Source organism: Sceloporus undulatus, chromosome 2 (assembly GCF_019175285.1).
Source record: "Sceloporus undulatus isolate JIND9_A2432 ecotype Alabama chromosome 2, SceUnd_v1.1, whole genome shotgun sequence".
Classification (NCBI taxonomy): Eukaryota; Metazoa; Chordata; class Lepidosauria; order Squamata; family Phrynosomatidae; genus Sceloporus; species Sceloporus undulatus.
Window position 1 is genome coordinate 127,556,275 of NC_056523.1, and position 24,166 is coordinate 127,580,440.

A 24,166-nucleotide genomic window follows, 5' to 3' on the forward strand; every position below is an offset into this window, starting at 1 on the left:
ACTAAGCAAATGAACATTGCAGCCATATATATATATATATATATATATATATATATATATATATATCTTCTCAACAGCAAAGGCAACAGTTTTGACCAATAACAAAATAGTTGTTATCCTTTATGTTTAAACTTTATTTAGTCCTTTGATTTTGATTTTTGACATCAAAGATAATATATCAGCAATCAAGCCTGAAAAATCTGTTGTGGTAAAACACATTCTGAAAATTGCATATTGATCCCTACATTCCAAATACTGGTGGGCAAATCCAGATATTCATACTTGCCTAAATCCCAATGTTAGTCTTAACTAAAGCCATTGACTCAATAGGATTTACTTATGTATTGACTCACCATTCAACAATAGATTCAGCCGGTCCACTCTGATTGGGACTACCTAATAGGATTTCAGTCATTGTCAATAAATACTTGGTACTGGAAATTACAACAGTAAATTCTGGGACTTTAAAACCCATTACACTATATGTTTAATTAAAATTTTCAACATTTAACAAGGCTCCCTACTCCTTTAAGAGTTCTATAGGAAACAGTAGTGATGGGAAAGATTCTAATTTCCAGCTTCTTTTTTAAAAAACAAATATACATTTATTTTTGTATGAACATTCCTCTGTTAATTAAATTACTCTCACAGCTGTACTGTGCTATCTCTGCTAATGAAGTCTCAAACAAAGCCCTCTTTAAAGTCCACCCCAACCACAATTCACCAAATACATTTTATATTTCAGAGATAACTAGAAGGGGGAAAAAGGATGTTGATAATGGTGCGATTCTGCTAATGCTGCATTACCTTCAGCAAAAGAGTTATCTTTATTTGCTTGTACTGATAGCACAATTTTCTAGGAGGATTAAGGAACAGAATCCAGAATGTTTCAGTTGTTTAAATACAGTGGACCCTTGTTATACGCTGGGGTTTGGTTCCAAGATCCCCTGTGGATAACAAAATCCATGGATGCTCAAGTCCCATTAAATATAATGACATAGCAAAATGGTGCCCCTTATAAAAAATGGAAAAATCATGGTTTGATATTTGAAATTTATACGTTTTTTAACAATTTCAAACTGTGGATGCTTGAATCTGTGTATAAGAAATCCATATATAAGAAGGGCCAACTGTATAGGAAATCTGTTTAACTCTGCTATTGTGTGTGAGGTTTGCTGATAATCCTTGGGCATGTCACTACCTCCATCCTAAACTAGTTCAATGGGATTCTTTTGAAAGAGTCTAATGCCATGCACAAGTGGGCAGAAAAGAAATGTGTTTACCTTGCAGTATGTAGCATGGCTCACGTCCTTGCAATATCTTCTTTTTTTTTTTCTTGCTTGTTCCTTTTTCTATAGGTACCTACAGGAGTATCTTGCAAGCTCCTCCTCTCTGTCTGGCATATTATCATTAGAAAATGATACTGGTTAATTTTAGAAGTGTTGCATGTGGAATACCCTAGCCCAGCCTTGACCTAGTGGACATTTGGAGCATTACCTTCCCCTATATTTCTAAGGAACGAACATTACAACATTATGTTTTTGTAATATCTAAATGTATGATCTGTAAGGGTCACACTCACAACAGAGTTAGCTGTGAAAAAAACACTGGAAAAGAATCCCACAGCACCCCTGTGCCTTTTCAGTATACTGACTTTCTTATACAATTCTTTGCCAGTAAAGCACCTGTTTTAAAGAGGTAAATAAGAGACAGTCCAGGAAATGACAGGCCCATTTTACAACCTTATACAAGTCAGTAGAAACTGAAAGAGAAACCCTTTCAAAGAGAATGCTGAAGCAGCTCCCTGTTTACATGTGTAACAGCACTCAGAGCGACAGAGGCAGCCCACAGTTGCCACCCTTTAAAGCCAGCTGCCAAAACAGGAGCCATGTAGCTGACAGAAGCCTTCCCAGGAAAGGGCATTCGATACCTGCCTGGATTTTCCTTTAGTGGTGTGATTTATTTTGACATAATACACAAGGCAGAGAAGGAGGGGTTCATTATTGCAAAACAGATTGCTGCAAAATAGCTAAGATGAATATAAATCCACAGACAAAAGAAGAGACAAAGGATGCCTACTTAAAGACACAGGTGCATGTGACACAATGGTGGCAAGTGGCACCATCTTAACAATGCAAAAGCCAACTACTTAGCCTTCAGCAGCTTTTCTTTAAACCCAGAGGACTGACACAGCTGTTTACCAATTAGTGCCAGTTACATCCAAATTAATGATCTCTTTATTCACAGTGGCAAATGATAACAGTCTATTCCCATCATTCAAAATGTGGTCAGGTGATAAGTGCAGGTGAGGAGGTTTCTGAATGTGTAAAAAGAGACTCACGATTCATTAAGCCTGTCAATTTCTTTTGCCTGTAAGAACATTAAGATTTTCCATTAATTCTCCCTCTTGTACCCCAGGTATGAGATAAAGGGATGTATAAGAGGAATGGAGATTGGTTAATTCATGGGCATTTGACATACATTAACTTACATCTCTTTCTGCATATGGATGTTTGTGCATTCATGGATGTGTATACACTGGTACCCCGGGAGACAAGCGGATCGGGTTACGAAATTTTCGGCTTACGAAAGAAATAGCGGAACGAATTAATTTCGTAACCCGGGGTACCAGTGTATGTATGTGAAGAGATATAAATATGGATCTTGGAAGCTAAGCAGCGTAAGGTGTGGCTAGTACCTAGATGGCAGACTGCTAAGGAATACAGGATGATGAGGGCTGTTTTTAATTTTATTGCTAGTTTAATTATATTTTAAAATTTTGTATGGTGCAATTTTTTTAGCTGGATCTGTTTTGCCTTTTGTAAGCCACCTTTAATTCCAGACTGGGAAAAAGACAGGATATAAATAAATATATTGTATATACGCTACTATAAATTGACCTTGTGTATAAGTCGAGCTCATCTTTTGGGGCCAAAAGTGTAGATTTTTATATGGCCCGTGGATAAGTTGAGGGTTAGTTGGAGAGAGACTACAGGGGTGATAGATCATCCTTACCAACTTCTCCCCACTTGGGCTGTCCCCACAGAGGCAGTTCAATTGGAGACAGGCTTCGGGGGCAATGGATCATGCTTCCCAGCCTCTTCCCAGCTGGGCTGTCCCTGTGGAGGCAGCCCAACTGGGAAAAAGCACGGATGTATCATGTTGATGCATGCATAAGTTGACCTAGGTTTTGGGGGTCAAGTTTTTAACCTAAATTTCTCGACTTATATATGAGTATATATGGTAATCACAACAACAACAATAAAATAACAGATTAAGTTTCAGATGGAGGCAATGGAAAAACCTCTCAGAGCATTCCTTGCATAAGAAATTCCTCGCCTATGAAATTCAAGGCAAGGAATTGCCTATGAAATTCAAGGCAAGTCAAAAGCCAATTTTAAGATACATAGAAACACATGTACATAGATGAATGGTCTTTGTTGTTGCTGTATGGATTTGACATTGCCTTCCCTGAGACTGAGAGAGAGTGTGACTTGCTCAAGATCATCCAGTGGGTTTCCATGGACAAACCACTACAACATGCTGTTTCATAGGGATACTCATATGTCCATGTGTCAGATGTAAAACAGAGACCGGATGTTAAGGTCTACAAAAGAAAATTTTCTACCCCAAATTACCCTGGATTATGGGTTTATTTGCATGTGCAAATTATTATAATATTATTATATTTATTTCTATCCTGCTTCCCCCCCCCAAATATTAGTATGCAAAGGGATATTGTAGCATCTTTGAGACTGTGTGAAAGAAGTTGCCGCATAAGCTTTCATACACTTGGTAAGTCTGAAATTTTATGCTACAACTTCTTTCCCACAGTTAAGTCTCAAACGTGCTACAAGATCCCTTTGCATACTGATATTGCAAACTAACACGGCTATGTCTCTGAATAGGTTAATTTGAGGTATTAAATCTCCTGAGACTCACTAGCTCTTTTATATCTGATTCATTGAATGTTCCAGTTCCTTCTGCTTCTAATTCCAATCTGTGCCAGTTACAGATATGTTCATTTACATCTGTGTGTTATATGCAAAATCATATTTTCTTGCTTGTTTTAATTGCAGGGGCCATAATGCAGTGCAGATGTTTAATTTCACAGGACTCAAACAGAACCATCTTCTTTCATTTTTGAACATATATAAACAAGAAGAGGACTGTTTTCTGAGCACAAAACAACAACAAAACCCTTGCAACCAGCACAACTTTGTCTTTATTTCAGTGTAACAGACACCACTGGTGGAACACATTCCTTCTTCATCTGCCACCCTGAATCTATGAAGTGTGTGTGTGTGTGTGTGGGGGCTTCTGGAGGATACATGAGAAGGTTCAGGGGAATATGGAAGACTATGCTGGATTCTAGATATTGTGGGTTATCTATATTGCCTCCTCTGTAGTCTTAATATTATGTGAATGGGTGAAGAATGTTCTAATATTCACTTTCCACAAACTCCAGTCATAACTTTATGCAAGTCAGTCATACACTGTACTATTTTTAGTTTATCTTTTCTTCAAGAAAAGACATAAATGCTTACTTGTGAGTCTCACTGCATTCAACAATGGAGTAGAATCCATGACAGTCTGGAATATTAGTATGCAGAGGGATGCTGTATCATCTTTGAGACTAGCTATGTGGAAAAAGTTGTAGCATTCCGATTCTCAACTGTGTGGTATTAGCCATTTCACCTAATTTGGAGTCATCTGCAGATTTGATAAGCAACCCCTCTATTTCATCATCCAAGTCATTTATAAAGATGTTGAATAATGCTGGGCCCAGGGCAGAGCTATGATACATCCCACAAGTCTCTTAACTTCAGGATAAAGAAGAACCATTGATGGACATTTTTGGGGTTTAGTCCACCAACCAGTTACACGTCCACCCAACAGTATCATTGTCTAAACCACATTTCACTAGTTTGTCTGCAAGAATATCATGGGTAAGCTTGTCAAAAGGCTAACTCCAATCAAGATATACTACATCCACATTATCCATTTCATCTACCAAGCTTTTAACTCTAGCAGAAAAAGAGGTAAGATTAGTTTAGCATGCCCTGTTTTTCAGAAACCCGTGCTGGATTAAATTAATCACAGCATTCCTTCCTAAATGCTCACAAACTGCCTCTTTATTGATACATTCTGCAAACCTCTCTGGTACTGACATCAAGCTGATTGGTCAGCAGTTACTTTGATCCTTCTCCCCCTCCCCTTTTGAAAATAGGGACAACATTTTCCTTCCTCCAGTCTCCTGAGACCTCTGCTATTCTCCAAGAATTCTCAAAGATTATCAACAGTTGCTCTGAGACTACATCTACAAGTTCTTTTAGTCCCCTTATATGCAGTGTGTACAGCCTTGGAGATGTGAATTTATTTAGAGTATCTAGTTGTTCCTGTATTACCTTTTTACTTGTTCTGGCCTGAATTCCTCTTACTGCAGCATTCATATTATCTACACCAAGAAGAGCTCTGTTTTTGTTTTGAGAGATGGCTGAGGCAAAGAGGCATTGAGCAGTTCCACCTTCTCTTTGTTTCTTGTTAGCTTTTTATGATCTTCTCCACACTTGCCATTATAAACAAAACAAAACCTGACACTGTTTAATTAATGTTAACCTCTTGAGCCAGGTTGAACTCATTCTGAGCTTTAATTGCCCTGACTTTATCTCTACATCTAACCTGGCTTCTTTGAACATCTCCCATTTTTCTATCTTATCTCAGTTGTTTGTAACTGTGCCTTCAATATCTCACTTTAAAAAAACCTCTCATCTGTCATTAGCTCCTTTCCATTTGAGCATTTCTGACCAATGAATTTGATCCAGTATTTCCCTACATTTACTGAAATCAGTTGTCTTAAATTCCAGTCTGTGCATATGGGTACATTTGACTTCCAACTTCCTCTATACAAATATCCCAGGAGGATGTGGTCACTCCCATCTAAGAACCGTCACTTCCACTCTATTGATCAATTCTTCCCTGCTGGTTAGGATCAAGTTCAAAATAGTCAATCTCTCTCCCACCATCTGGACAATGAAATTAACAGCAAGGCAAGTAAGAAATTTGTTGGGTCTTACATTCTTGGCAGAGCTTGACTTCCAACAAATATTAGGTGGGGTGATGCCATTACCACCACATTTTTCCTTTTTCAATATTTGGTCATTTCTTTGAGGGAAGAAGGTCTTCATTTGGCTTGGGATTCCTCAGTACACCCCTGCCCCCAATGATGGATGTGGGTTGTTGTTTCACTCCCTTTTAATTTCTACCCAAATACTCTCAACCTGTTTCCCATGTTTTACATCATGTCTCTCTCTCTCTCTCTCTCTCTCTCTATATATATATATATATATATATATATATATATATATGTGTGTGTGTGCTCCAGTGGCTCCCTAAGCCCCAAACCCAGTGGCAAGGCACCTGTTATCCAAATACATGAAGTATTCTCGGTTGCAATTTCCTTTCTATTTGCTAATGTCTGATTCTGTTTCCTTCTCTTACTGGCAACTACCATTCATTGCCCACTGAACCAAATGCTAAAGCTGATAGAGATTCATTATTGGCACTCTCCATCATTTCCAAAAATAAAAAAGATAAAAAACAAAATTTAAGTTCAGAGTGTGTTGTTCTCTACAAAGGCAGAAAATGAAGCTGTCATATTACCTTTTCAGCTTTACAATGTCAGTTATACCTGTGATAAGACATCAGAAAAAAAGATGCAAGTTTGTAACAGGAAGAACAAAAGGGGCTTAATTTAACATGTCCCCCCCCACTTATGAGCTATTTTCACCATTAGTGTACAGAATGCACTTGGACCTTTTATTTCCCACCTACACACCATGCAGCTAGAGGAAGACTTTCTTCTTTAAAATTGCACTTACCAAATTTATTTTCCCCACATTTATGAAAAAATAATTCTGTGATGACACACCCTATCTTATCCTGGTTATCTGTAACTACTGCAGAATCTGGATTAGCATACACTGATAATCAGAAAACATTGTACACAATGAAATCAAAGTGAATAGATATTATCCAATGTGATAATAAACTGATGAATTGGGATGCAGACTCCAGTTTGATTACCTCATGCCAATGTGATATTTCTAACAAGTGGTAACACAACAGAAGCCTTAGATGTCACAGCCTCAGTTTTTGCACTGATTATTCATGGTGAGCTGTAGCTGCTGCAGTAAAACTATGCTCCATCCAACTTTCCTTAATCATATCTGACAGAGAATATATTAACTGTTTAATGAACCAAACTCATTTTAGGGAACAGGGGCATCCAATGAAGTGGCACACTGGGAGAGTCCCAATTATATCCCTTGAAGGTATGGAGCAGAGACAGTTCGTCCTGTGTTTCAGTAATCTGAGCCTCAGTAGTAAAGGGGAGCATGCACAGAGACACACATATTTATATAGATGCATAACTACACAGTGTTTTTAGTTGGTTTATTTTCTTTCAGGTATGCAACAGAAAAGGAGTCAGCAATGATTCTGAAAGAGAATCTGCAGAGACAAAACTTTGCATTATTTTAAGATTACATGAAGGAGGAACCAGGACCATGGACAGCACTCAGAGAGAGGTTACATAACAAAAAGAGAGAAAACAAGCTAGTAAGTGGGAAAGTCTGCGGCTTCAAGGATTTTGCTTAAAAAAAGAGAAGCTCTCACCCAAATCTGTATTTTGGAATTTTATCAGGGACTCTATGGAATAATTCACCAAATTAACCACATTCTGTTGCAAATAATAGGATAGGTGTATTAGAGACAAATTAAGTAGGAAAACACACAAACATTTCAAAATTAAATGCAAAGTGCAATGAAGATCTTCGCCCATACTTTATCATGTATGCTCCCTTTTGTTTTCTTGGTACAAAGTGCACTAAATGTACAGTCCATGACAGTGGTGAATTGTATACTTTTATCTTATTTTCCCCCCACGAACCTGCCTTCATTTCCCATATTGTGTGTGCCTATTCTCTGCTTTGCTTTGACTTCAGCAGCAGCAGCAGCAGCTTCTCTAACACACAAAGTTTGGAAACATACAATAAAAATACAAATTCATTACAAAATACTCATAAAAATATTCTGTATTTGGGAAGCCTCTTCCTCTTGCTCCATGTCCCTCCTCTTCTCCATGTTTTCTTTCTTATAATATTGGTGTATAGATGATGGGTATCCGCCAGCACTTAATTGGGTTGCTGCAAACACCAGATTGTTTTAGCAGGAAGGGGCTCCTTCATTTAGAGTTCATTGGATTAAACTGCTGAAAGTTACTGACTTTATATATAATGACAGTTTTCATACATATGAGAATTGTTTGTTCCTTTTGCTATTGAAACGAACTGCATGCAGCACAGGAGATGTTAACAAGAATAATTCAGTACTTGATTTTACTACATTTGTTTAGAGTGTTGATATCCCCCTCCAAAACACATGATTGAAATATATGTAACTCATTTTACAAAATATGCTTCTTAAGAAACTATGAAACCACGTGGGCATAACATTTAATTCAAGCCCTGATATTGTGGAAGTAATGTTTGTAACTCTTTTGAGGTGATTTTTAGTGCACCAAGATCTATAAAACCATCCTGAGACATGAGTGGGGGTGTTTCCAGAATATATTTATGTGTGGTCCAGTATATTACCATCCTGTGAAGGAAATTTTACACAGAACTGCCTCCCACAGGTAATGGTAGGAGAAGAAAAGAGATGTGTTATCAGAAGGGCTAAACCTATACGGGAACTATCAACTAGGAGAGAACAAAATAAAAGGTGGAAAAGGCAGCAACAGACACAAGGAGAGGTGAGGGAGAGTTTTCAAGAAAGGCACATTCCAGTGCAGAATATGTCTCATTTTGTATTATGCATTTGTAGAAAATCACCTTCACTATACATTTTGCAACTGCGTCATCTTATCTCATACTTCAAGAAATAAGAAACCTAATTTTTTTTTGGGGGGGAGCAAACAAAGGATGTTCCATTCTGCAAAGTGAAAGAACAAGGTTAAGAAGACAATGTAAATGTCAAGGAGCAAAGAAATGCAACACTGAGCAATTCCTGCCTTCATTGATCTGCTATGCTAGCTCTGAGGAAGTATTTTGCTTTGTAATATTTTTTGTCTACATAATATAAACTCTGCAAGGAGTGACTGGTCAGTGGCTTAGATTACAGACCATTTGCACAGCTGCTTCACCAATGTTTTGGAAAATGGAATACAGTGCAAAGGAGAAGGAACACTCTCAGGCACTAAATTTTAAACATTTCAAACCACTTTGTGCTAGAAAGAGCTCAGGCCTACATATTTGGGGGCCTACTAAGATAAACATGGCCCTCCAAAGAGGTAACACATTTCATCAGGTTTTGATAAATTGTCCATCAGTGTATGCTAGTGGTCTGTGTTTAGCTCAGTATATTACAAATTGTGGAGTTGCAATTGCAGTTCCACATACTCAAAGTAAGATAATCAAGCTGCTTTGGTTTTAAAAGAAGAAAAATCAAGAAAAAAGTTTCTTACTATTAATAAAAATGCCACAGCTCCAGCATTATCCATTGCTGCCTATAATTCATTTTGAAAAAGAGCATAGAATATTTAAATAGGGTTGTCAATGGATTTTATTTCAATCTGCATCAAAATACTGATTTATCTTGAATAAATTATAATGTCAAATTTTTGTTCATTCATTTCATAATTGGCAAATGTGGAGGTCTAGTTTAAAGATAAAAGAGAATTGCTACTTGGAGAAGCCTATAAGTCCTTAGGCTTGTACACTTTCCTTCCTTCCCTCTTTAACACACCATATGAAGATTTAAATGGAGTGGCTTTGGATTTAGTCTAAGTATGGTTTCCTCTGGCACATGAACATGAAGAACTTTGATTTACTCATACTATAGGTAACTGAGAAAAAAGCTGAAGTTGATCCAGGGGTTTCAGATCCTGGCTTATTTAGAAATCATAGTTTAAACAAACCATGGTTACCAAAGTCTGGAAATGATTTGGAACTATGGTTGGGGTAAAAGCAGAAGTGGAAATCTTTAATTTTTTCCTGTCATTTGTGCAAAAGGAGAATCGAGAGAGGGACTAGGTAAGCTGAAGGCTCGAGCAAATTTGTTCATGTAGCAGGAAACCACATTTTGCTGCTTGTGTCTGAGCCTGATCTGACAGTTAGAAATAAAAGTGTTTTGGTTGTAAACTGAGAAAATGGGTCATATAACTGCACAGACAATTGCCACATGAGTTAACAGCTTACAGTGTGCCTCTTTTTCCTCCATACATGAATGATAAACGTCTGGGAAGATCATCTCTACTATGTAAACCTTAAATGGATATTACTTTGTACTGTACATTCTCCAGGGAATGGAAGTGGTGCAAGCAAATTAAATAAAGCAATGAAACATTGTGCATGGCATGTTTTTGTTATGTGATTAGTTTCAGTATTCAACTTCTGAAAGGAAGAGCATGATGCAGGGAGATTCTGCATCACCAGTATGTCTATGGTTTGAATGCTCTCCAACTGATCCCATGATTTGGCAAATATATTTTGGAAGAATTTTATAGACTGAAATGTCAGGCTGAGATGACTCATCTAGCAAAGTCTCATACCACAGAGGTACATCACCCGAGCTCAGAAAGTTGTGGAATGTCAAAATGCTCAATTTATCTGTTTGGCATTTGTGGTATTTCACATGTCATGTACACATGTTTCCATTCTTTTGAAGGATCTCCCTATTGGACTGCTACTCAGCCCTTAGAGCACAAATATATCACAGAAATCAACTTGTGTGGAAAGCACATGTGTATCCTTCTGCAAATGAAATAAAAAACAAGCAAACAAAACTACACACAGAATCAGACATTTAAGCCCAATTAACACAGTGCTAAACAATAAATTAATGATAAGTGGAAGCCACCTGAGATAACGCACTACAAAACTGAACTTTTCCAGAGGGAGTTCTATCAAGCTACAGCAACGATGGTAGCTTATCTCCAAAAGCTTCAGTTTTTTTCTGGGAGAGAAAAACCTTTGTCTATAAGTTGCACTGAAAAAATTCATAGCCAATAAACAATTAAAATACAATCTCAAGAGGCATGGCTGCAATTAAAGCATCTAAAGCAGTGGGGTCAGATAAGCAAGACAACACTTCCATATGCATAATCATATGTAAACATGCAAACAGAAGCATTAACTAGTGGGCTGGGATGCACATTTCTCAAACCGACCAGTGCATCTTTACTTGCAAAAGGCATTTTTTTAAAAAAAATCATATTTGTTTTAAACCAAGAATCAGTCCAAAGTTACTCAAGTAGTTCAGCATTCTCTTTGGAAGGTATCCGGTGAGGTTGTCTTTATGAAGACTGCACAAGCAGAGCTGTTTACCCATAAACATTGAAACAGCTCAAACTAAGTTACAAAGGCCAAACCAATAAGGCACAGAACATAAAGCTGCCACACTAGACACAACTATGCAAGCGACTTTGCCAAGTCTCACAGCTCAAACATAGATAAACCTGGCTTCCAAAATAATAAAGAAGGCATCATTTGGTTAGACTGTTATGTCTCTTATTTGGAAAAGAGAATTACTGAAATAAATGGGATAAGTTTCAAATGAAATAATTTAGAAATGGGGAGGAGTTTAAAATTTAATTCAAACGGTGTTGTTGGGGTGTCTGTGGGTGATTTTTCCCCCAAGCTTTTTTCATTGGCCAAGGAAGATCTAAATGTTTGACAACCAGTGCTGTAATTAATTACATTATTAGAGAAAAGATTCACCATTCCAGGGAAAGCAAATGAATTCTAGAAAGGCCTCTAATTAAACAGTGAGAGTTGGCAACACTGAATGAAGCCAGATAGCAAAAAAGCTCACTCAACACTTTCCTGTCTTGCCCACAGCTGCTATCACTGATTTATTTTCCCCCTGCATATTCTTCCCCCCACCTTTCTATCCTGTCAATCATACCTACAATTGTAAGCAAAGGGATTACCCTTACTTTTTCAGGTGCATAAGGACTAACATAGTATACTTCAAGTCTCTTGGAAACAAACTAGAATGCCTGGGACAGGTAAGAAGATAGGTCTCTAGAAGCTTCTTTATTATTATTAACCTTTATTTATAAAGCACTGTAAATTTACACAGCGCTGTACATACAATCTTTTTAATTGGACGGTTCCCTGCCCTCAGGGAACCCCATTGATTTGTGGATTGCACAGTTCTGTGCTTTCCAGCTCTGCTTGAGCTCCCTTCCCCACCTTTGTTGAAGTTTCAGTGAAAACCTTGGGGGGAAAAAATAGGCTCAGAGGAGGTTCATACAACGGCCTTCTTCTGAGGTTTGGTTCTTTGTCCATACATTTGTGACAATTTTTGCTTCCTTTTGTGTACCACCATTCCCCACAGGAGAGCACGGTCCTATGTGCTCTGCCTCCACCTCAGTAAACTTTATTTGAACACACAAAACACAGACAATACACACATATATTAGTTCTTCTGTGACAGCTCCACAGAACTCACACAGCTTTGGATGACACTAGTAAAGAAAAGTTTCTTCCATTTGGTTAAACAGTAAAGAATGTCAGAAAGGTGCTCTCTCTTATTTCTTTTTCTTTTCTTTTTTTACAACGTGTGAATGGTGAGCATCCATGGGAACAACAGCAGCAGCAGCAGCAACAACAACAACAAACAACAGGGATGAATAGATGAAACAATATGTCTCCACATACAGTACATTGTGTCTATAGAAATAGTTTGTCCATATACATCTGTAATATAAATGTACAACAGTCTCACAGTGAATCAGCAGGAAACAATGGGATTATCGCTGTGGTTTGCATCTGCCCTGCAGAACAGACCACCCTCAATGTGAAAATGTACCACAGAGTGAGGTGGATACTGGAAAAGACTTGATGGTCAGCTAGACTGGATGCAGCATCTTAGAACCAGTAAGTGGTCCAGCACAGAAAATGCCCATCCTTTTCTCCCCTCAAGTTTTTCAGGTTGACTCACTCTCCAACAGTCCAAAGGCAACGGAATGTGCACAAGTAATTTAAAAATAAAAATTCACACAATATTGTATTAGAAATCCACCCAAGTAGACAACAGGGTGCTTAAAAGAAAATTCATCCAGGTTCTGGTGCCAAAAAAACTCCTGAATGTCACCTGTGATTATCACCATGATTCCAAGATAGTATGGTATGTATAATTCGCTATTTCACATCTCCACATCAGCACACTCAGCATTGTACTGCATACAGATTATGTTACATAGAACAAACACAGTGCAAAATATGGATACTGACATGTTTTCATATTTGTACAATATTATATATTTATACCTATATCTATCTATATATGTGCATATACGTATTTTTATATTTCTCACAGATTAGGAAGACACACAAAAATATATGAACCTTAAGGAAAGCACTTTATAAAATTCTTAAAATATTGAGGGGGGATATAGCTATATATAGTGCACTCCTGTTATACTGAATATGCAAATGCAACTTCGGTAGTGAATACGGTAATACAAAAATAATCTTATGGCATAATCTAAAAGGAACATTTCTTGCAGAAATCCCACCAAAATTATAGAAATGGAAAGCTGGAGGATGTCAAATGGTCATCTAAACCAGTGCTCTGTTGTGTGGCAATCAACAAACTCACTGGCACACTACAGATCAACTTAGAATCCAGACGTTAACATGCCACAAGCAAAGAGCAAGGGACCAACAAAAGGTACTCCAAAAGCAAATATCTTTAAAAGGCTCATGCATGACAGCCAAGCAACTTGTTCCAGGGAAAGCAGAGTAAAGCAAAACAAAACAAAGTTCTCAAGGCCACTAGCTTTACCAATGATATTCCTAGCTAGCCCAACACCAAGTCACTCCATTTGGAGCTGTACAGAAAGAAGAGGGACAGCCCATCCATCCTTAGCTATAAACTGGCTTTGAAATGCCTTTGGGTTAGTTTGGAGAAAAAAAACAACAAGCAACAAAACATGTACCTGGGTAATATCACTGGAGCATGTGAATGTTTTGCCTTCCTCTGTATTTTTTCAGCTGGGTTTGTGTAGGAGATGTTCCTGTTAGATTTGCCTATATTCACTGACATCTGTTCCAAAACATGAGCTGCATCTGATATAAGCATTATGTTTACATGGTACATCCATACAATATAAGTGGGAAGCACTATGGCCCCATAGCAGCATCCCTCTTTTGGAATGGTGACACCCTTTCATTCCTTGGTGGCATCACACCATGTTCTCGTCTCCTAGCAAATGGCAGCAAAGATACTAGTTTGCACCCACACACCCAGGAAAACATAGGGCAATAGACTGCAAACAGTAACTGAAGCTTCCATATGTTTCAAAGCTTAAAATGCTTATTCCTTCCCACCCGCTCTGCAGTATTTAAGAGGTCAACAATGGCACTTTATTTGACTCGTAGGTTCCAGCATAAACCTATGATGTTCCTCACCAATACTGTTATCTGGCGTCACATGTAACCAAGCTTCCAAGTGAAAGATTGTACTCAAACACATCTTTTCTATTTAGCAAAAAATGGTTTCCACTGTACCCTTGCTGTGTCCTCTTCCTAACGTGACAAACCCAGAGGAGATGAAATTATGGAAATCCGGACCTCCACTTCGATAAATATCCTTTCCATAGTGACCTGCCAAGGAAAAATGAGAAACAGCATATTACCTTGTGCAATTCAACTAATCTTCTGCCAGTTCAACAATATCTATAATTTCATCCCTTAATAAAAATGTCTAAAAGAGTTAATGAGGTACACTGTGGGTGGAATGGAAATGGATTATCCTATCCTATCCCATCCCAATCACATTTCTATGAATCTCAAGCCACTTTCCCAGATCTTGGCTTTTTCATAGGAGCATAGTGATTTTATATTGGGCTATCTAGCACAGTATTGACCACTCTGAATGTCTGTGTTGTGCCTTAAATTAACAACAACAGAGGAGGCAAGTAAGGATAACAGTCCCTAACAGAAGGAATCAGACCCTGAACTGGAATCTCCAGCTGTCTGCCTTCCTTTAGGTCCACTGAAGGCAAAGGCTGAGGCTTGGCCTTCCCAGAGGACTAGAGAAGTCACCCGTCTCCTCCCTGACAAAAAGAAGTTGGTACAGACTTTAAGGAAGAGAGGCTCCCAAGCTCCTGGGGAAGATAATGCTCAATTAAGTCACCTGTGAAGAAGCTCAAGAATCCACCAGGGCTTGACTCAGCAGAATCTATTTTAATCAGTGATGGCTACACCCCCCCCCCCCCCAGAAAGCAGTATATTCATGCATGCTCTTGAGACATCAAGTGGCTGTATTCAACATCTGTTTTTCCTGACTTTCCACATGCTTCTTGGACTTCACATTCACCGGTTCTCTTCTCTGTATTATGACCTCGTAGGCCATTTCCTACTTACCTGCCTCTTGCCTACTCATTTATAGCTCTGTTTGCCTGCACTTTCAGATGCTGATGTTCCTGTGAACCTCTTTGGACTGACCCAGGCTCTCTTCTCTTATCCCCTCAGGGGTTGTTTGGTCAAAAAGCTCTCCAACTGTAGTAGAAACCAGCACCTATAGAATAGGACAGGCGCCAGCTCTTCATGATATCAGGCACCCTTCTTCCTGAGCTCCCCCTACCAGGAGAAATCTTGAGTATTTCCTGATTGGGCCCTGTTCAAGTAATAAATGGGCTTGACCCTGCTTAGCATCCAAAATCATATACAGTGAGGTGAGATCACAGTCTTCCACAGACTTGTCTCTGGGGAAGGCCCATAGCTCAGTGGTGGAGGACATGCTTTGCCAGGTAGAAGTAAGGAAGTCCCCTGTCTGAAACCCTAGAGAGCCACTGCCCATCTCTTTACTTAACTAGATGTCTCAGTAGTGTAACGGGCAGTTCCTTGTGTGCCTAAAGCAGACAATTAACTCTATTCCTCCTCTTCTGTTTTGTACCACACCTACCCAACTGTTGGCTCTAAGCATGTTTAGCAAGCAAGCTATGGCAATAACAAAGAATACATTTTTAGGGAGAAGAGTCTGCTAGAGTCTAGCAGTTACACTGATGACACTTTGTGGGCAATCCTCATGCCGAATCCTTATGCCTAAGAATCCTATGCTCCACTTGCAATATGTAAGTTTCCTATCCTCAGCAGTCATATTTTTTAGAATAGGAACAGGATAAAGGATCTAGAACTCCAGTGCACAACAAAGTGTCTTTATCAGAATGGGGATGGGAAAAATATGAGCCAAGGTCTTATCTCCATCCTCCAGGAGCCTCACCTGTTACTATAGCTGTGGGGCTCTCTGTAGCCTTATGTTATCTTTGGATGAGAAATGAGAGAAATGACACCCTTTACAGGACCAAATATGGTTCAGAGACTTTCACATGTTGACATGTATTCTGGATGCCACCCTCTAAAATGAAACATTTTTGATACCAAGGTAAGTGAGCCACAATATTGGGGATGGGAGTAAATGATTAATGTTCCAGTACGCTCCTAAATCAAATTGATCCTAATACTGTGATTTATCCTGTGTTTTTCCCTCCCTAAACTATCCCTCAATGTGGAAATGAAAGTAAAGGACACACAGAACTGGCTCCCCCTCCCTTTCCGCATTCAGTATAAGCTCCTGCTGTCAACGTTGAAAGCCCTCCATGGGCTGGCCCCTCACTTATCAGACCTTATTTCTCCTCACTTTCCCACTAGGGCCCTCCGTTCTGGTAGTCAAGGTCTGCTGTCCCAGCCCAGGATTTCCTCTGCCCCATCTCAGATTCGCCCCTTTTCACTCGCTGCCCCTCACTCCTGGAACCTTCTTCCCCCGTGAGCAAGAGCCATCACTTCTTTAACCAGCTTCAAAGCGGAGCTGAAGACCATCCTGTTCAGAGAAGCATTCCCAGGCATTGCTTAACTGTCACTTGCTATTTGATGTTCCTTTGTTGTCTGTTTTATTGAATCATTTCCTGTATTGCTATGTATTTTATATGTATTATCCTACTAGAAAGGCCCCTTCCCCACCACCACTCCCTTCTTCTTTTGTGTCGTGTCTTTTTAGATTGTAAGCCTGAGGGCAGGGAACCGTCCAATTAAAAAGATTGTCTGTACAGCGCTGTGTAAATTTACAGCGCTTTATAAATAAAGGTTAATAATAATAAATAATAATAAATTTCCTTCCCACCAACCATTTTTCCCTTGAAAATTAAAGGAAAGAAGCACTACAAATTATAATTTTCCATAAGCTGCTTAACAGAAATCATACCCAAAAGTTTTTGTTGACTGGCACAGGAGAAGACGCTCTAGTGATTTTCCTATATTTTTGCCTACTCTGTGGCTATAATTTCCTCTTGATACATGAACACATCTTTGAAAAAGAGTGGTGGGCAACAAAGTCGTAGAACAAGGCACAAGCCACATGCCAGGAATAATGATTTTCTTGGCAGTCAATCTCTACACTATTAGTAAGACAAAGGATGGACTACAGTAGAGAAAGGTAGACTCTCAAGAAAAGCAATCAGCCCTTAAAATGTAGGAAAGATAGCAGAATTGTACCCCAGTTTCTTTCTTCCATCAGCATGTAGTCCATGGTCTATCTGCTGATGAGGTTCTCTCCAGAATCAGATATTTGTAACATTTGCAACAAAAAGAAAAACACTAGACTATGGGGAATACGCTGTGATGAATGATGAACACAGGAGGAATTGACCTGAATCACAAGTTCTAGCTGCACACAATGGACACTAATTGTGACTTTAATTTCAGAGGATAACTGTATGTTTCAGCCTTGTATTTTTCATTGTATTTTATTGTGTAGGTTTGATATATACATCTTATTTATACTTTTTACCCTGTGCTAGAGTTATACTTATGCCTATGCTTTATCGTGTGCTAGAAAGATTTATTATGAGTTAAATTGTTCTGCTACTGTATTTTAAACTGGTGTATAATGTCTTGAGAACTAGTGTTATGGGAATTTTAGCATAACATAATAAATAAGCTACATTCTTGTTTATCTTACGTATACAGGACACACTTGCCATCCCCACATACTTTAGCAACACATTTTATCCCTTGCTGTCTTCATAAAGTAATTTAATTGTGAGTCATTATTTATTTCTGATTTTGTGTGATGAAAAGAGAAGTGGCAGGTAGAGTTGGAACCATATATAGGTGCAAATGACTCACATAGGTGATTCAAATCTTGAGAGTCAAGTCCGATTGCACTGGTCTTGTTTGTGGGTAGGAATGGGTTTGCCTTGCATGGAAATAACAGTGAAGCTCAAAGGTGCACATACCTTTATTTCTGCTTGCTAGTTTGCTGATGAACAACAGCATCAAAAAGAAATAAACAAATGGGTAGGTAGGTAGACAGACAGATGTTGACAGCTGATGGCATCATTGTTGGTGGGATGGTGAATCTGCTCTGGGTTTCAGTCTGCACTTTAACCAAATAGTTTCAGAATCTTGGATACTGCCTTTAAAGTTTGGTATAAAACTCTGAATGATGACATGGATGAACACCAGTACACACTGGACAGATGGGCAGGCTAGAAGGGAGGCAAATAAAGACAAATCTTTGCCATGAATGAATTATCCCGTTTTCCAAGAAAGTGATTTATGTTTCTCTAGGTAACATACTTGAAACAGTGAAAATGATATGGGATCCTGTAGCAGTCCCAAGTAAATAGTTACAGAGATGTGTTTCCTCTTTCCTTTCTCTGATTCTCTCATAGGCACACATGTACAGTATACACTCTTGCATGCACATCAAAGCACATACACTCTTTGGGATGGTAAAGTAGCAGCATCCTTATATAATTACAGCAGGGTTGAAGCTCTCCAGTTGTTGTTGGATTCCAGTTCCTGACAGCCCCAGACAACCTAACCAATGCTGAAAGACTATGGGAGATGTAATTCAGAATATTTTGCTAGCCAAAGAATCTCCAGCTCCAAATCAAGTATAAATGGGAAAGTTACTTTTTGGGACAACAGCTGTCAAAATCTGCCAGTCTCCATGGTCACTGACTATGTTGGAGGTTTCAGGGAGTTCTTATCAAACATAGGAACTTTTCTAAACTCTGGATCCACAGAAAATGACAAGTGGCTCAGTATGTGGATATTTTTAAACAGATGAATGCAAAGCTGCCCTGAAATTATGTGTTACTGTTTTTAAATAAACTGTCAGATTTCTTTTTCAGCCCAAGAGTGCTTACTCAGTTCCCTTTATCTTCCTGCTGGGGGGGTGGCATTATTTTGACTGAAGTTACCTCTCTTTGGTCTGATCAATTATAACTAGGCCTGTTCCAGTTGCCCTGGTTGGTTCTCCTGAAATCAACCCCATACTCTTTTTCTCTCTTTTAGTTCAAAAAGCAAAAGAAGAGATTCAGGAAGTTCTGGAAGATGGCCTGCCCACTCTAGGAAAGGAAGAGCTTGCCTTATACATCTTTTCTGCTACAGTTCAAGAGATGGAGCTAAATCACAGAGAAATAAGTTAGGTTTCCCCATCAGAGGTTGGGCAAACCCACAAATGGATGAGTCTTTTGCTCATCATGCAACAAAAGCCAACTTCTTCAGGGCATTCGTCTGAAAAGCAAAGCACTTCATTGCCAGCACACACCCTAAGTAAATTGTAGAAGGAACAAATGTAGTTACAAATGTCAATTATATTCCCAGCTCGGGAATAATGGAATTATTAGAGCTGAACTAAACTGCTGTTATCCATCTTTCAGAAATGTTATTCCTAAATACAGGTTATAAAACAGTGAGGTCTTGGAGTACTTAAATTTCAGGCAAATTCCAGTGTGTGTGTGTGTGTAAAAGGCTTGGGCAGGCAGGCTTCCAGAATCAGAGACCAGGGAAGGGAGAGAAGTGAGCTGAGAATTCCCCTATGCATTCATGCTCAACTGATGGTTCTTCTGCACCTCCACTCTCCCCGCACCAATATCTGGATGATTTCAGAATCTTGAGCCAAGCTATTTAGCAAAAAACAGTCCTAAGAAGGTATGGGCTCTGTGCATGCCCCAAGAAAGAGGAAGGAACATCTATTTATACTGTCAATCAAATGTAGCCACCTTAGAGAAACAGCTGCAACTCACAGACTATGGAAAATGAAATTCCCCAGGGCAACAGAAGGGCATTTCAAGTGCAGAGGGGCTCACAGGCAAAAAAATTGCTATCGAGGCTGACTACCAAGGATGACCTCAGCTTGAGGAAAATGATCTGCTGCCTAGAGAGGGCTGGACACTGTAGCTTCTTTTCCTGCGGGTATACATTTCCCGTCAGCTTCAACATCTTTCTGATTTGCCTTTGCTACTCTTCGGAGAGTGCAAATTAACACAGATTGCAGGGATAGGAAGGGATACGTGCAGGCAGATGTCCTGAAATGCCTTTTGTTTTGTTTTTTTTTGGGGGGGGGGAACACACAGAGCCACAACAGAAGAGGTAAAATTTGTGAGCATTTGGGGGAGGGAGGTCTCTCTCAAGTTTAAAAAACCTTCTGCCCCCAAGTTTTGTTGTGGCTTCATCATTCACATGAATACTAGGAAATCTGATGGAATAATGACCTGGTGACATTTAGATTTAGTTTGTCAAATACTACAATGTGTCATCTGTATAATAACTTCTTCTGAGCTCCACCTCAAGGTTACAAGTCAGCTAGTATTTTCCTTATCCATCTGATATTTGTTGTCGGAGGCATGGAAAGTCAGGTGCTTCCAGATTCTGGTAAACTCTGTTTCCCAAAAGAACCAGTTCCTGCCTGCCTGCATCTTAAACTGACTGAATTCAATACTGAACCCATCCTGAGATCTCCTCCAAAGAACAAGGAGATTTACTCCTTAAAACTTAGTGACTGTAAGGGTGGTAATACCCTGAATGTGTGCAGAAGGAGGCATAATAAACCTGTTTTGAATGTCTTTTACCCCAGAAACTAAGATGAGACAACCCAAAATGAAACAAATGATAGTGCCAGAAGATGAAACTCCCAAATTGGTTGGCACTCAACCAGCTACTGGAGTACAGCAGAAGACAGTTACAAGTAGTGCTGTGGCTAATGACACAACTGGGCTCAAGAGAAAAGGATGCTCCAATGTTCAGAGGTAAAAGGAAAGTCTGAACTTGCACAACACATATAATAGGAACACAGAATGATAGAAGCATGAATCAGGGGAAGACAGTAAAACAAGAAATGACATGTATAAACATTACAGTACTTGGGGTGGGCAAGCTAAAGTAGACACGAATGGGACATTTTGAGTCTGATAATTACAATCTTTTACTCAGAAAATGAAAGCCTAAGACAAAATTAGGAGACAGTATTAGTGAGGAGAGATGTAGCAAAATCAGTCAGAAAATATAATGTGAAGTATGCTTGAATCATATTAATACAATTTTGGGAAAAACCCATCAATATAATCATAACTCAAATTTATGCTTCAACTACAGAGGCAGAAAAAGTAGACAATGAAAGAGTCTATGCTGGACACCAGGAGGAAACTGATTACACACTAAAACTGGACTTGTTAATCATAGATGATTAGAATGCAAAAGTAGGAAACAAAGCGGGATCAAAGAGTGTAAGAAAATTTGGCCTAGGATCAATAAACGAAACAGGAAAGTGACTGGCTGAATTTTGCAAGGCCAACAGTTTCATCATAAGCATATTCTTCAAGCACCAAAGAAGCAATGGTATATATGGAAATCACCCCATGGCCAACATAGAAATCAAATTGACAACATAATTAGAAGCAGAAGATCGAGAAACGCTGTTCTCTCAGCAAAAAACAAGACCAGGAGCCAACTATGTCACAGACCATGAACTGCTAATATCAAAATTTAGTAAGGATACAAAACACTAAATCAACTATCGTGCTGAAATACAACCTGAAGAACATCCCTAAATAATTTAATATTAATGTAAAAATGCCTTTCCACTATCAGGATTAACTGACTGGGAGCCAGAAGAACTCTGGACTGAAGCCAGAGACAATGGTGCAATCTACACTGCAGAAATAATCTAGTCTGACACCATTTTAACTACCCTGTACCAGTACTAGGGAATCCTGGGAATTGTAGTTTGTTGTGGCACCAGAGCTCTCTGACAGAGGCTAAATATCTCAGAAAAACACAGTTCTCAGAATTCCCTAGCATTGAGCCAGGTGTCATGTTCTGTGAAAAAGCTGGAGATTCAGAGGAGGAAGCAGAGGAACCCAGCCTTTAGTCTGGCCCTGGTCCCTCAGTGCCTGTACCAACAGAGACTGCTGCCAGCGAGGACAGGCAGGAATCCAGCACCAGTGCAGCAGAGGTTCCTGCTAGCTTGGGCACTGGGGAGAAGGAGGAGGCAGACTTAGCTCTGTGCGATCCTTCAGCCAGCAAAAATCTGAAAGAGAGGCTCAGCATCACTCATAAAGAATTTATAACAAATGCCAAGCAATTAGGGAACAGCTGCACCAGTGAAAGCTGGAGATAAAAGCCTGGGAAGAATGCTAGAACCTTTGTCAAATGATTAACTGACTTCTCTGCCAAAAGCACTTTGTTCATGGACTCTCTTGTTGCCTGACTTCCTGGATTAGACCTTTGGACTTTGGGATAGATGATTCTGCTTCTCGGAGAGTGGCTAAGGACTTTGCTTTTGGAACTCTTTTGCTCTAACTTCTTGTCATCTGATACTCAGGACTTGAATTGTTTCAGACACTGTGTTTGTTGCTCTTTTTGCTTTGCCATTATCTCAGTTGTTTTTGGTTTCCTATTGGCTGCTGTCCTGGACACCTGATCAGTTAAAGCGGTGTCAAACTGGATTATTTCTGCAGTGTATTTTGGCACAATGTCAGGGACAAATGCAAAAAGGCACTTTCTGTAGCCAAAAAGAAAGAGAAATTTCAATGGATGACTGATGAAACTCTTCAAGTATTTAAGGGCAGATGAGAAGTAAAAGAAACAGTGGCGCGTTACAGACCACCCAAAATGGGCGGTCTGTTGCCGCTGCCATTTGCAGCGCAGAGGAGCCCCAGCGTACAAACCGTGTGGCTTCTCCACGCTGCAAAAAGAAGCCCCAAAATGGCACTTCTCTTTGCGGCGCAGTTATGATGCCAGCCAGATCTCTGAATGTAACTGTTCAATGACTTGTACACAAAGACAAAGAAAATTACTATAAGAGTCAGTGCAGAAAATAGAAGGTGACGACAACAAAAAAAAAGAGAAGAAGCTATCTCTTTCACAAGATTGAAGAAATTATAGGTAAATTTAAACCAAAAATGGGGATGCTTTACGACCAACAGGGGAACACATTACATGACCAAAAAGAAATAAAAAGAACATGTAAACAATACATGGAAGAACTATATAAAAGAGATGAAAGGATGTCAGATTTATGCAAGGAAGAACCATTTGAAGATAAACCTACAACTTTAGAAAGCTGTACTCAGCGCACTTAGGAGAAATAAATCACCAGGAACACATGGCATAACAAGAGCTGCTTCAAGCTACAGAGACAGAATCTACTCTAGTTCTAACTAAAATCTGTCAACCAGTCTGGAAAAGAAAACAATGGCTCACATATTGGAAACATTCAACATACATTCCAATCCCCAAGAAAGGGGCACAGACCATTGCATTAATTTTCCATATAAGCAAACTGATGCTCAAAATTCTCAATCAAGGAAGCAAGGACCCTAGGTCTGCAAGACTTGAACAGAGCTGTTGGTGACAAGGTGATTTAGAGGTCTCTCATTCATAAGATAACCATAAATCGACGTTGACTTGAGTGCAGTTAATAGTAGCAGCAACAAACATATCAAATATGCCTGAGCCTTGGGTTTAGATTTCTAGTCATTATTTCAGTTTGTCAAACCCCTCTCTTGATAAAAAGGGCCGTCCTTCAAAACCCACTGAGCAGTCATCATAGTTATTTTAATATGACTATGTACAGTTATTTTATATTTTATTGTAACTATATTATAGCTATTATAACTATGTTTATTACAACTGCTTTATTATAACAGAGTATTTTAAAGAGTACTTTAAATCATAGAATCATAGAATTGGAAGATACCACAAGGGCCATCCAGTCCAACCCCCTGCCATGCAGGAAATCTCAATCAAAGCATCTCCGACAGATGGGCATCCAGCCTCTGCTTAAAGACCTCCAAGGAGGGAGA

At 39.1% G+C, this 24,166-nt stretch overlaps 1 protein-coding gene across 3 annotated transcripts in view; it reads right to left on the bottom strand.

The window, feature by feature from the left end:
* The window catches only part of SHISA6 (shisa family member 6), a 432,254-nt gene that overhangs the window by 334,447 nt on the left and 73,641 nt on the right, over positions 1-24,166 (bottom strand). For all 3 annotated transcript variants that reach the window (XM_042454344.1, XM_042454345.1, XM_042454343.1), the window contains one exon: positions 14,580-14,675. In XM_042454344.1, the coding sequence (XP_042310278.1) occupies positions 14,580-14,675 (96 nt within the window). The remainder of the gene's footprint in view (positions 1-14,579; positions 14,676-24,166) is intronic.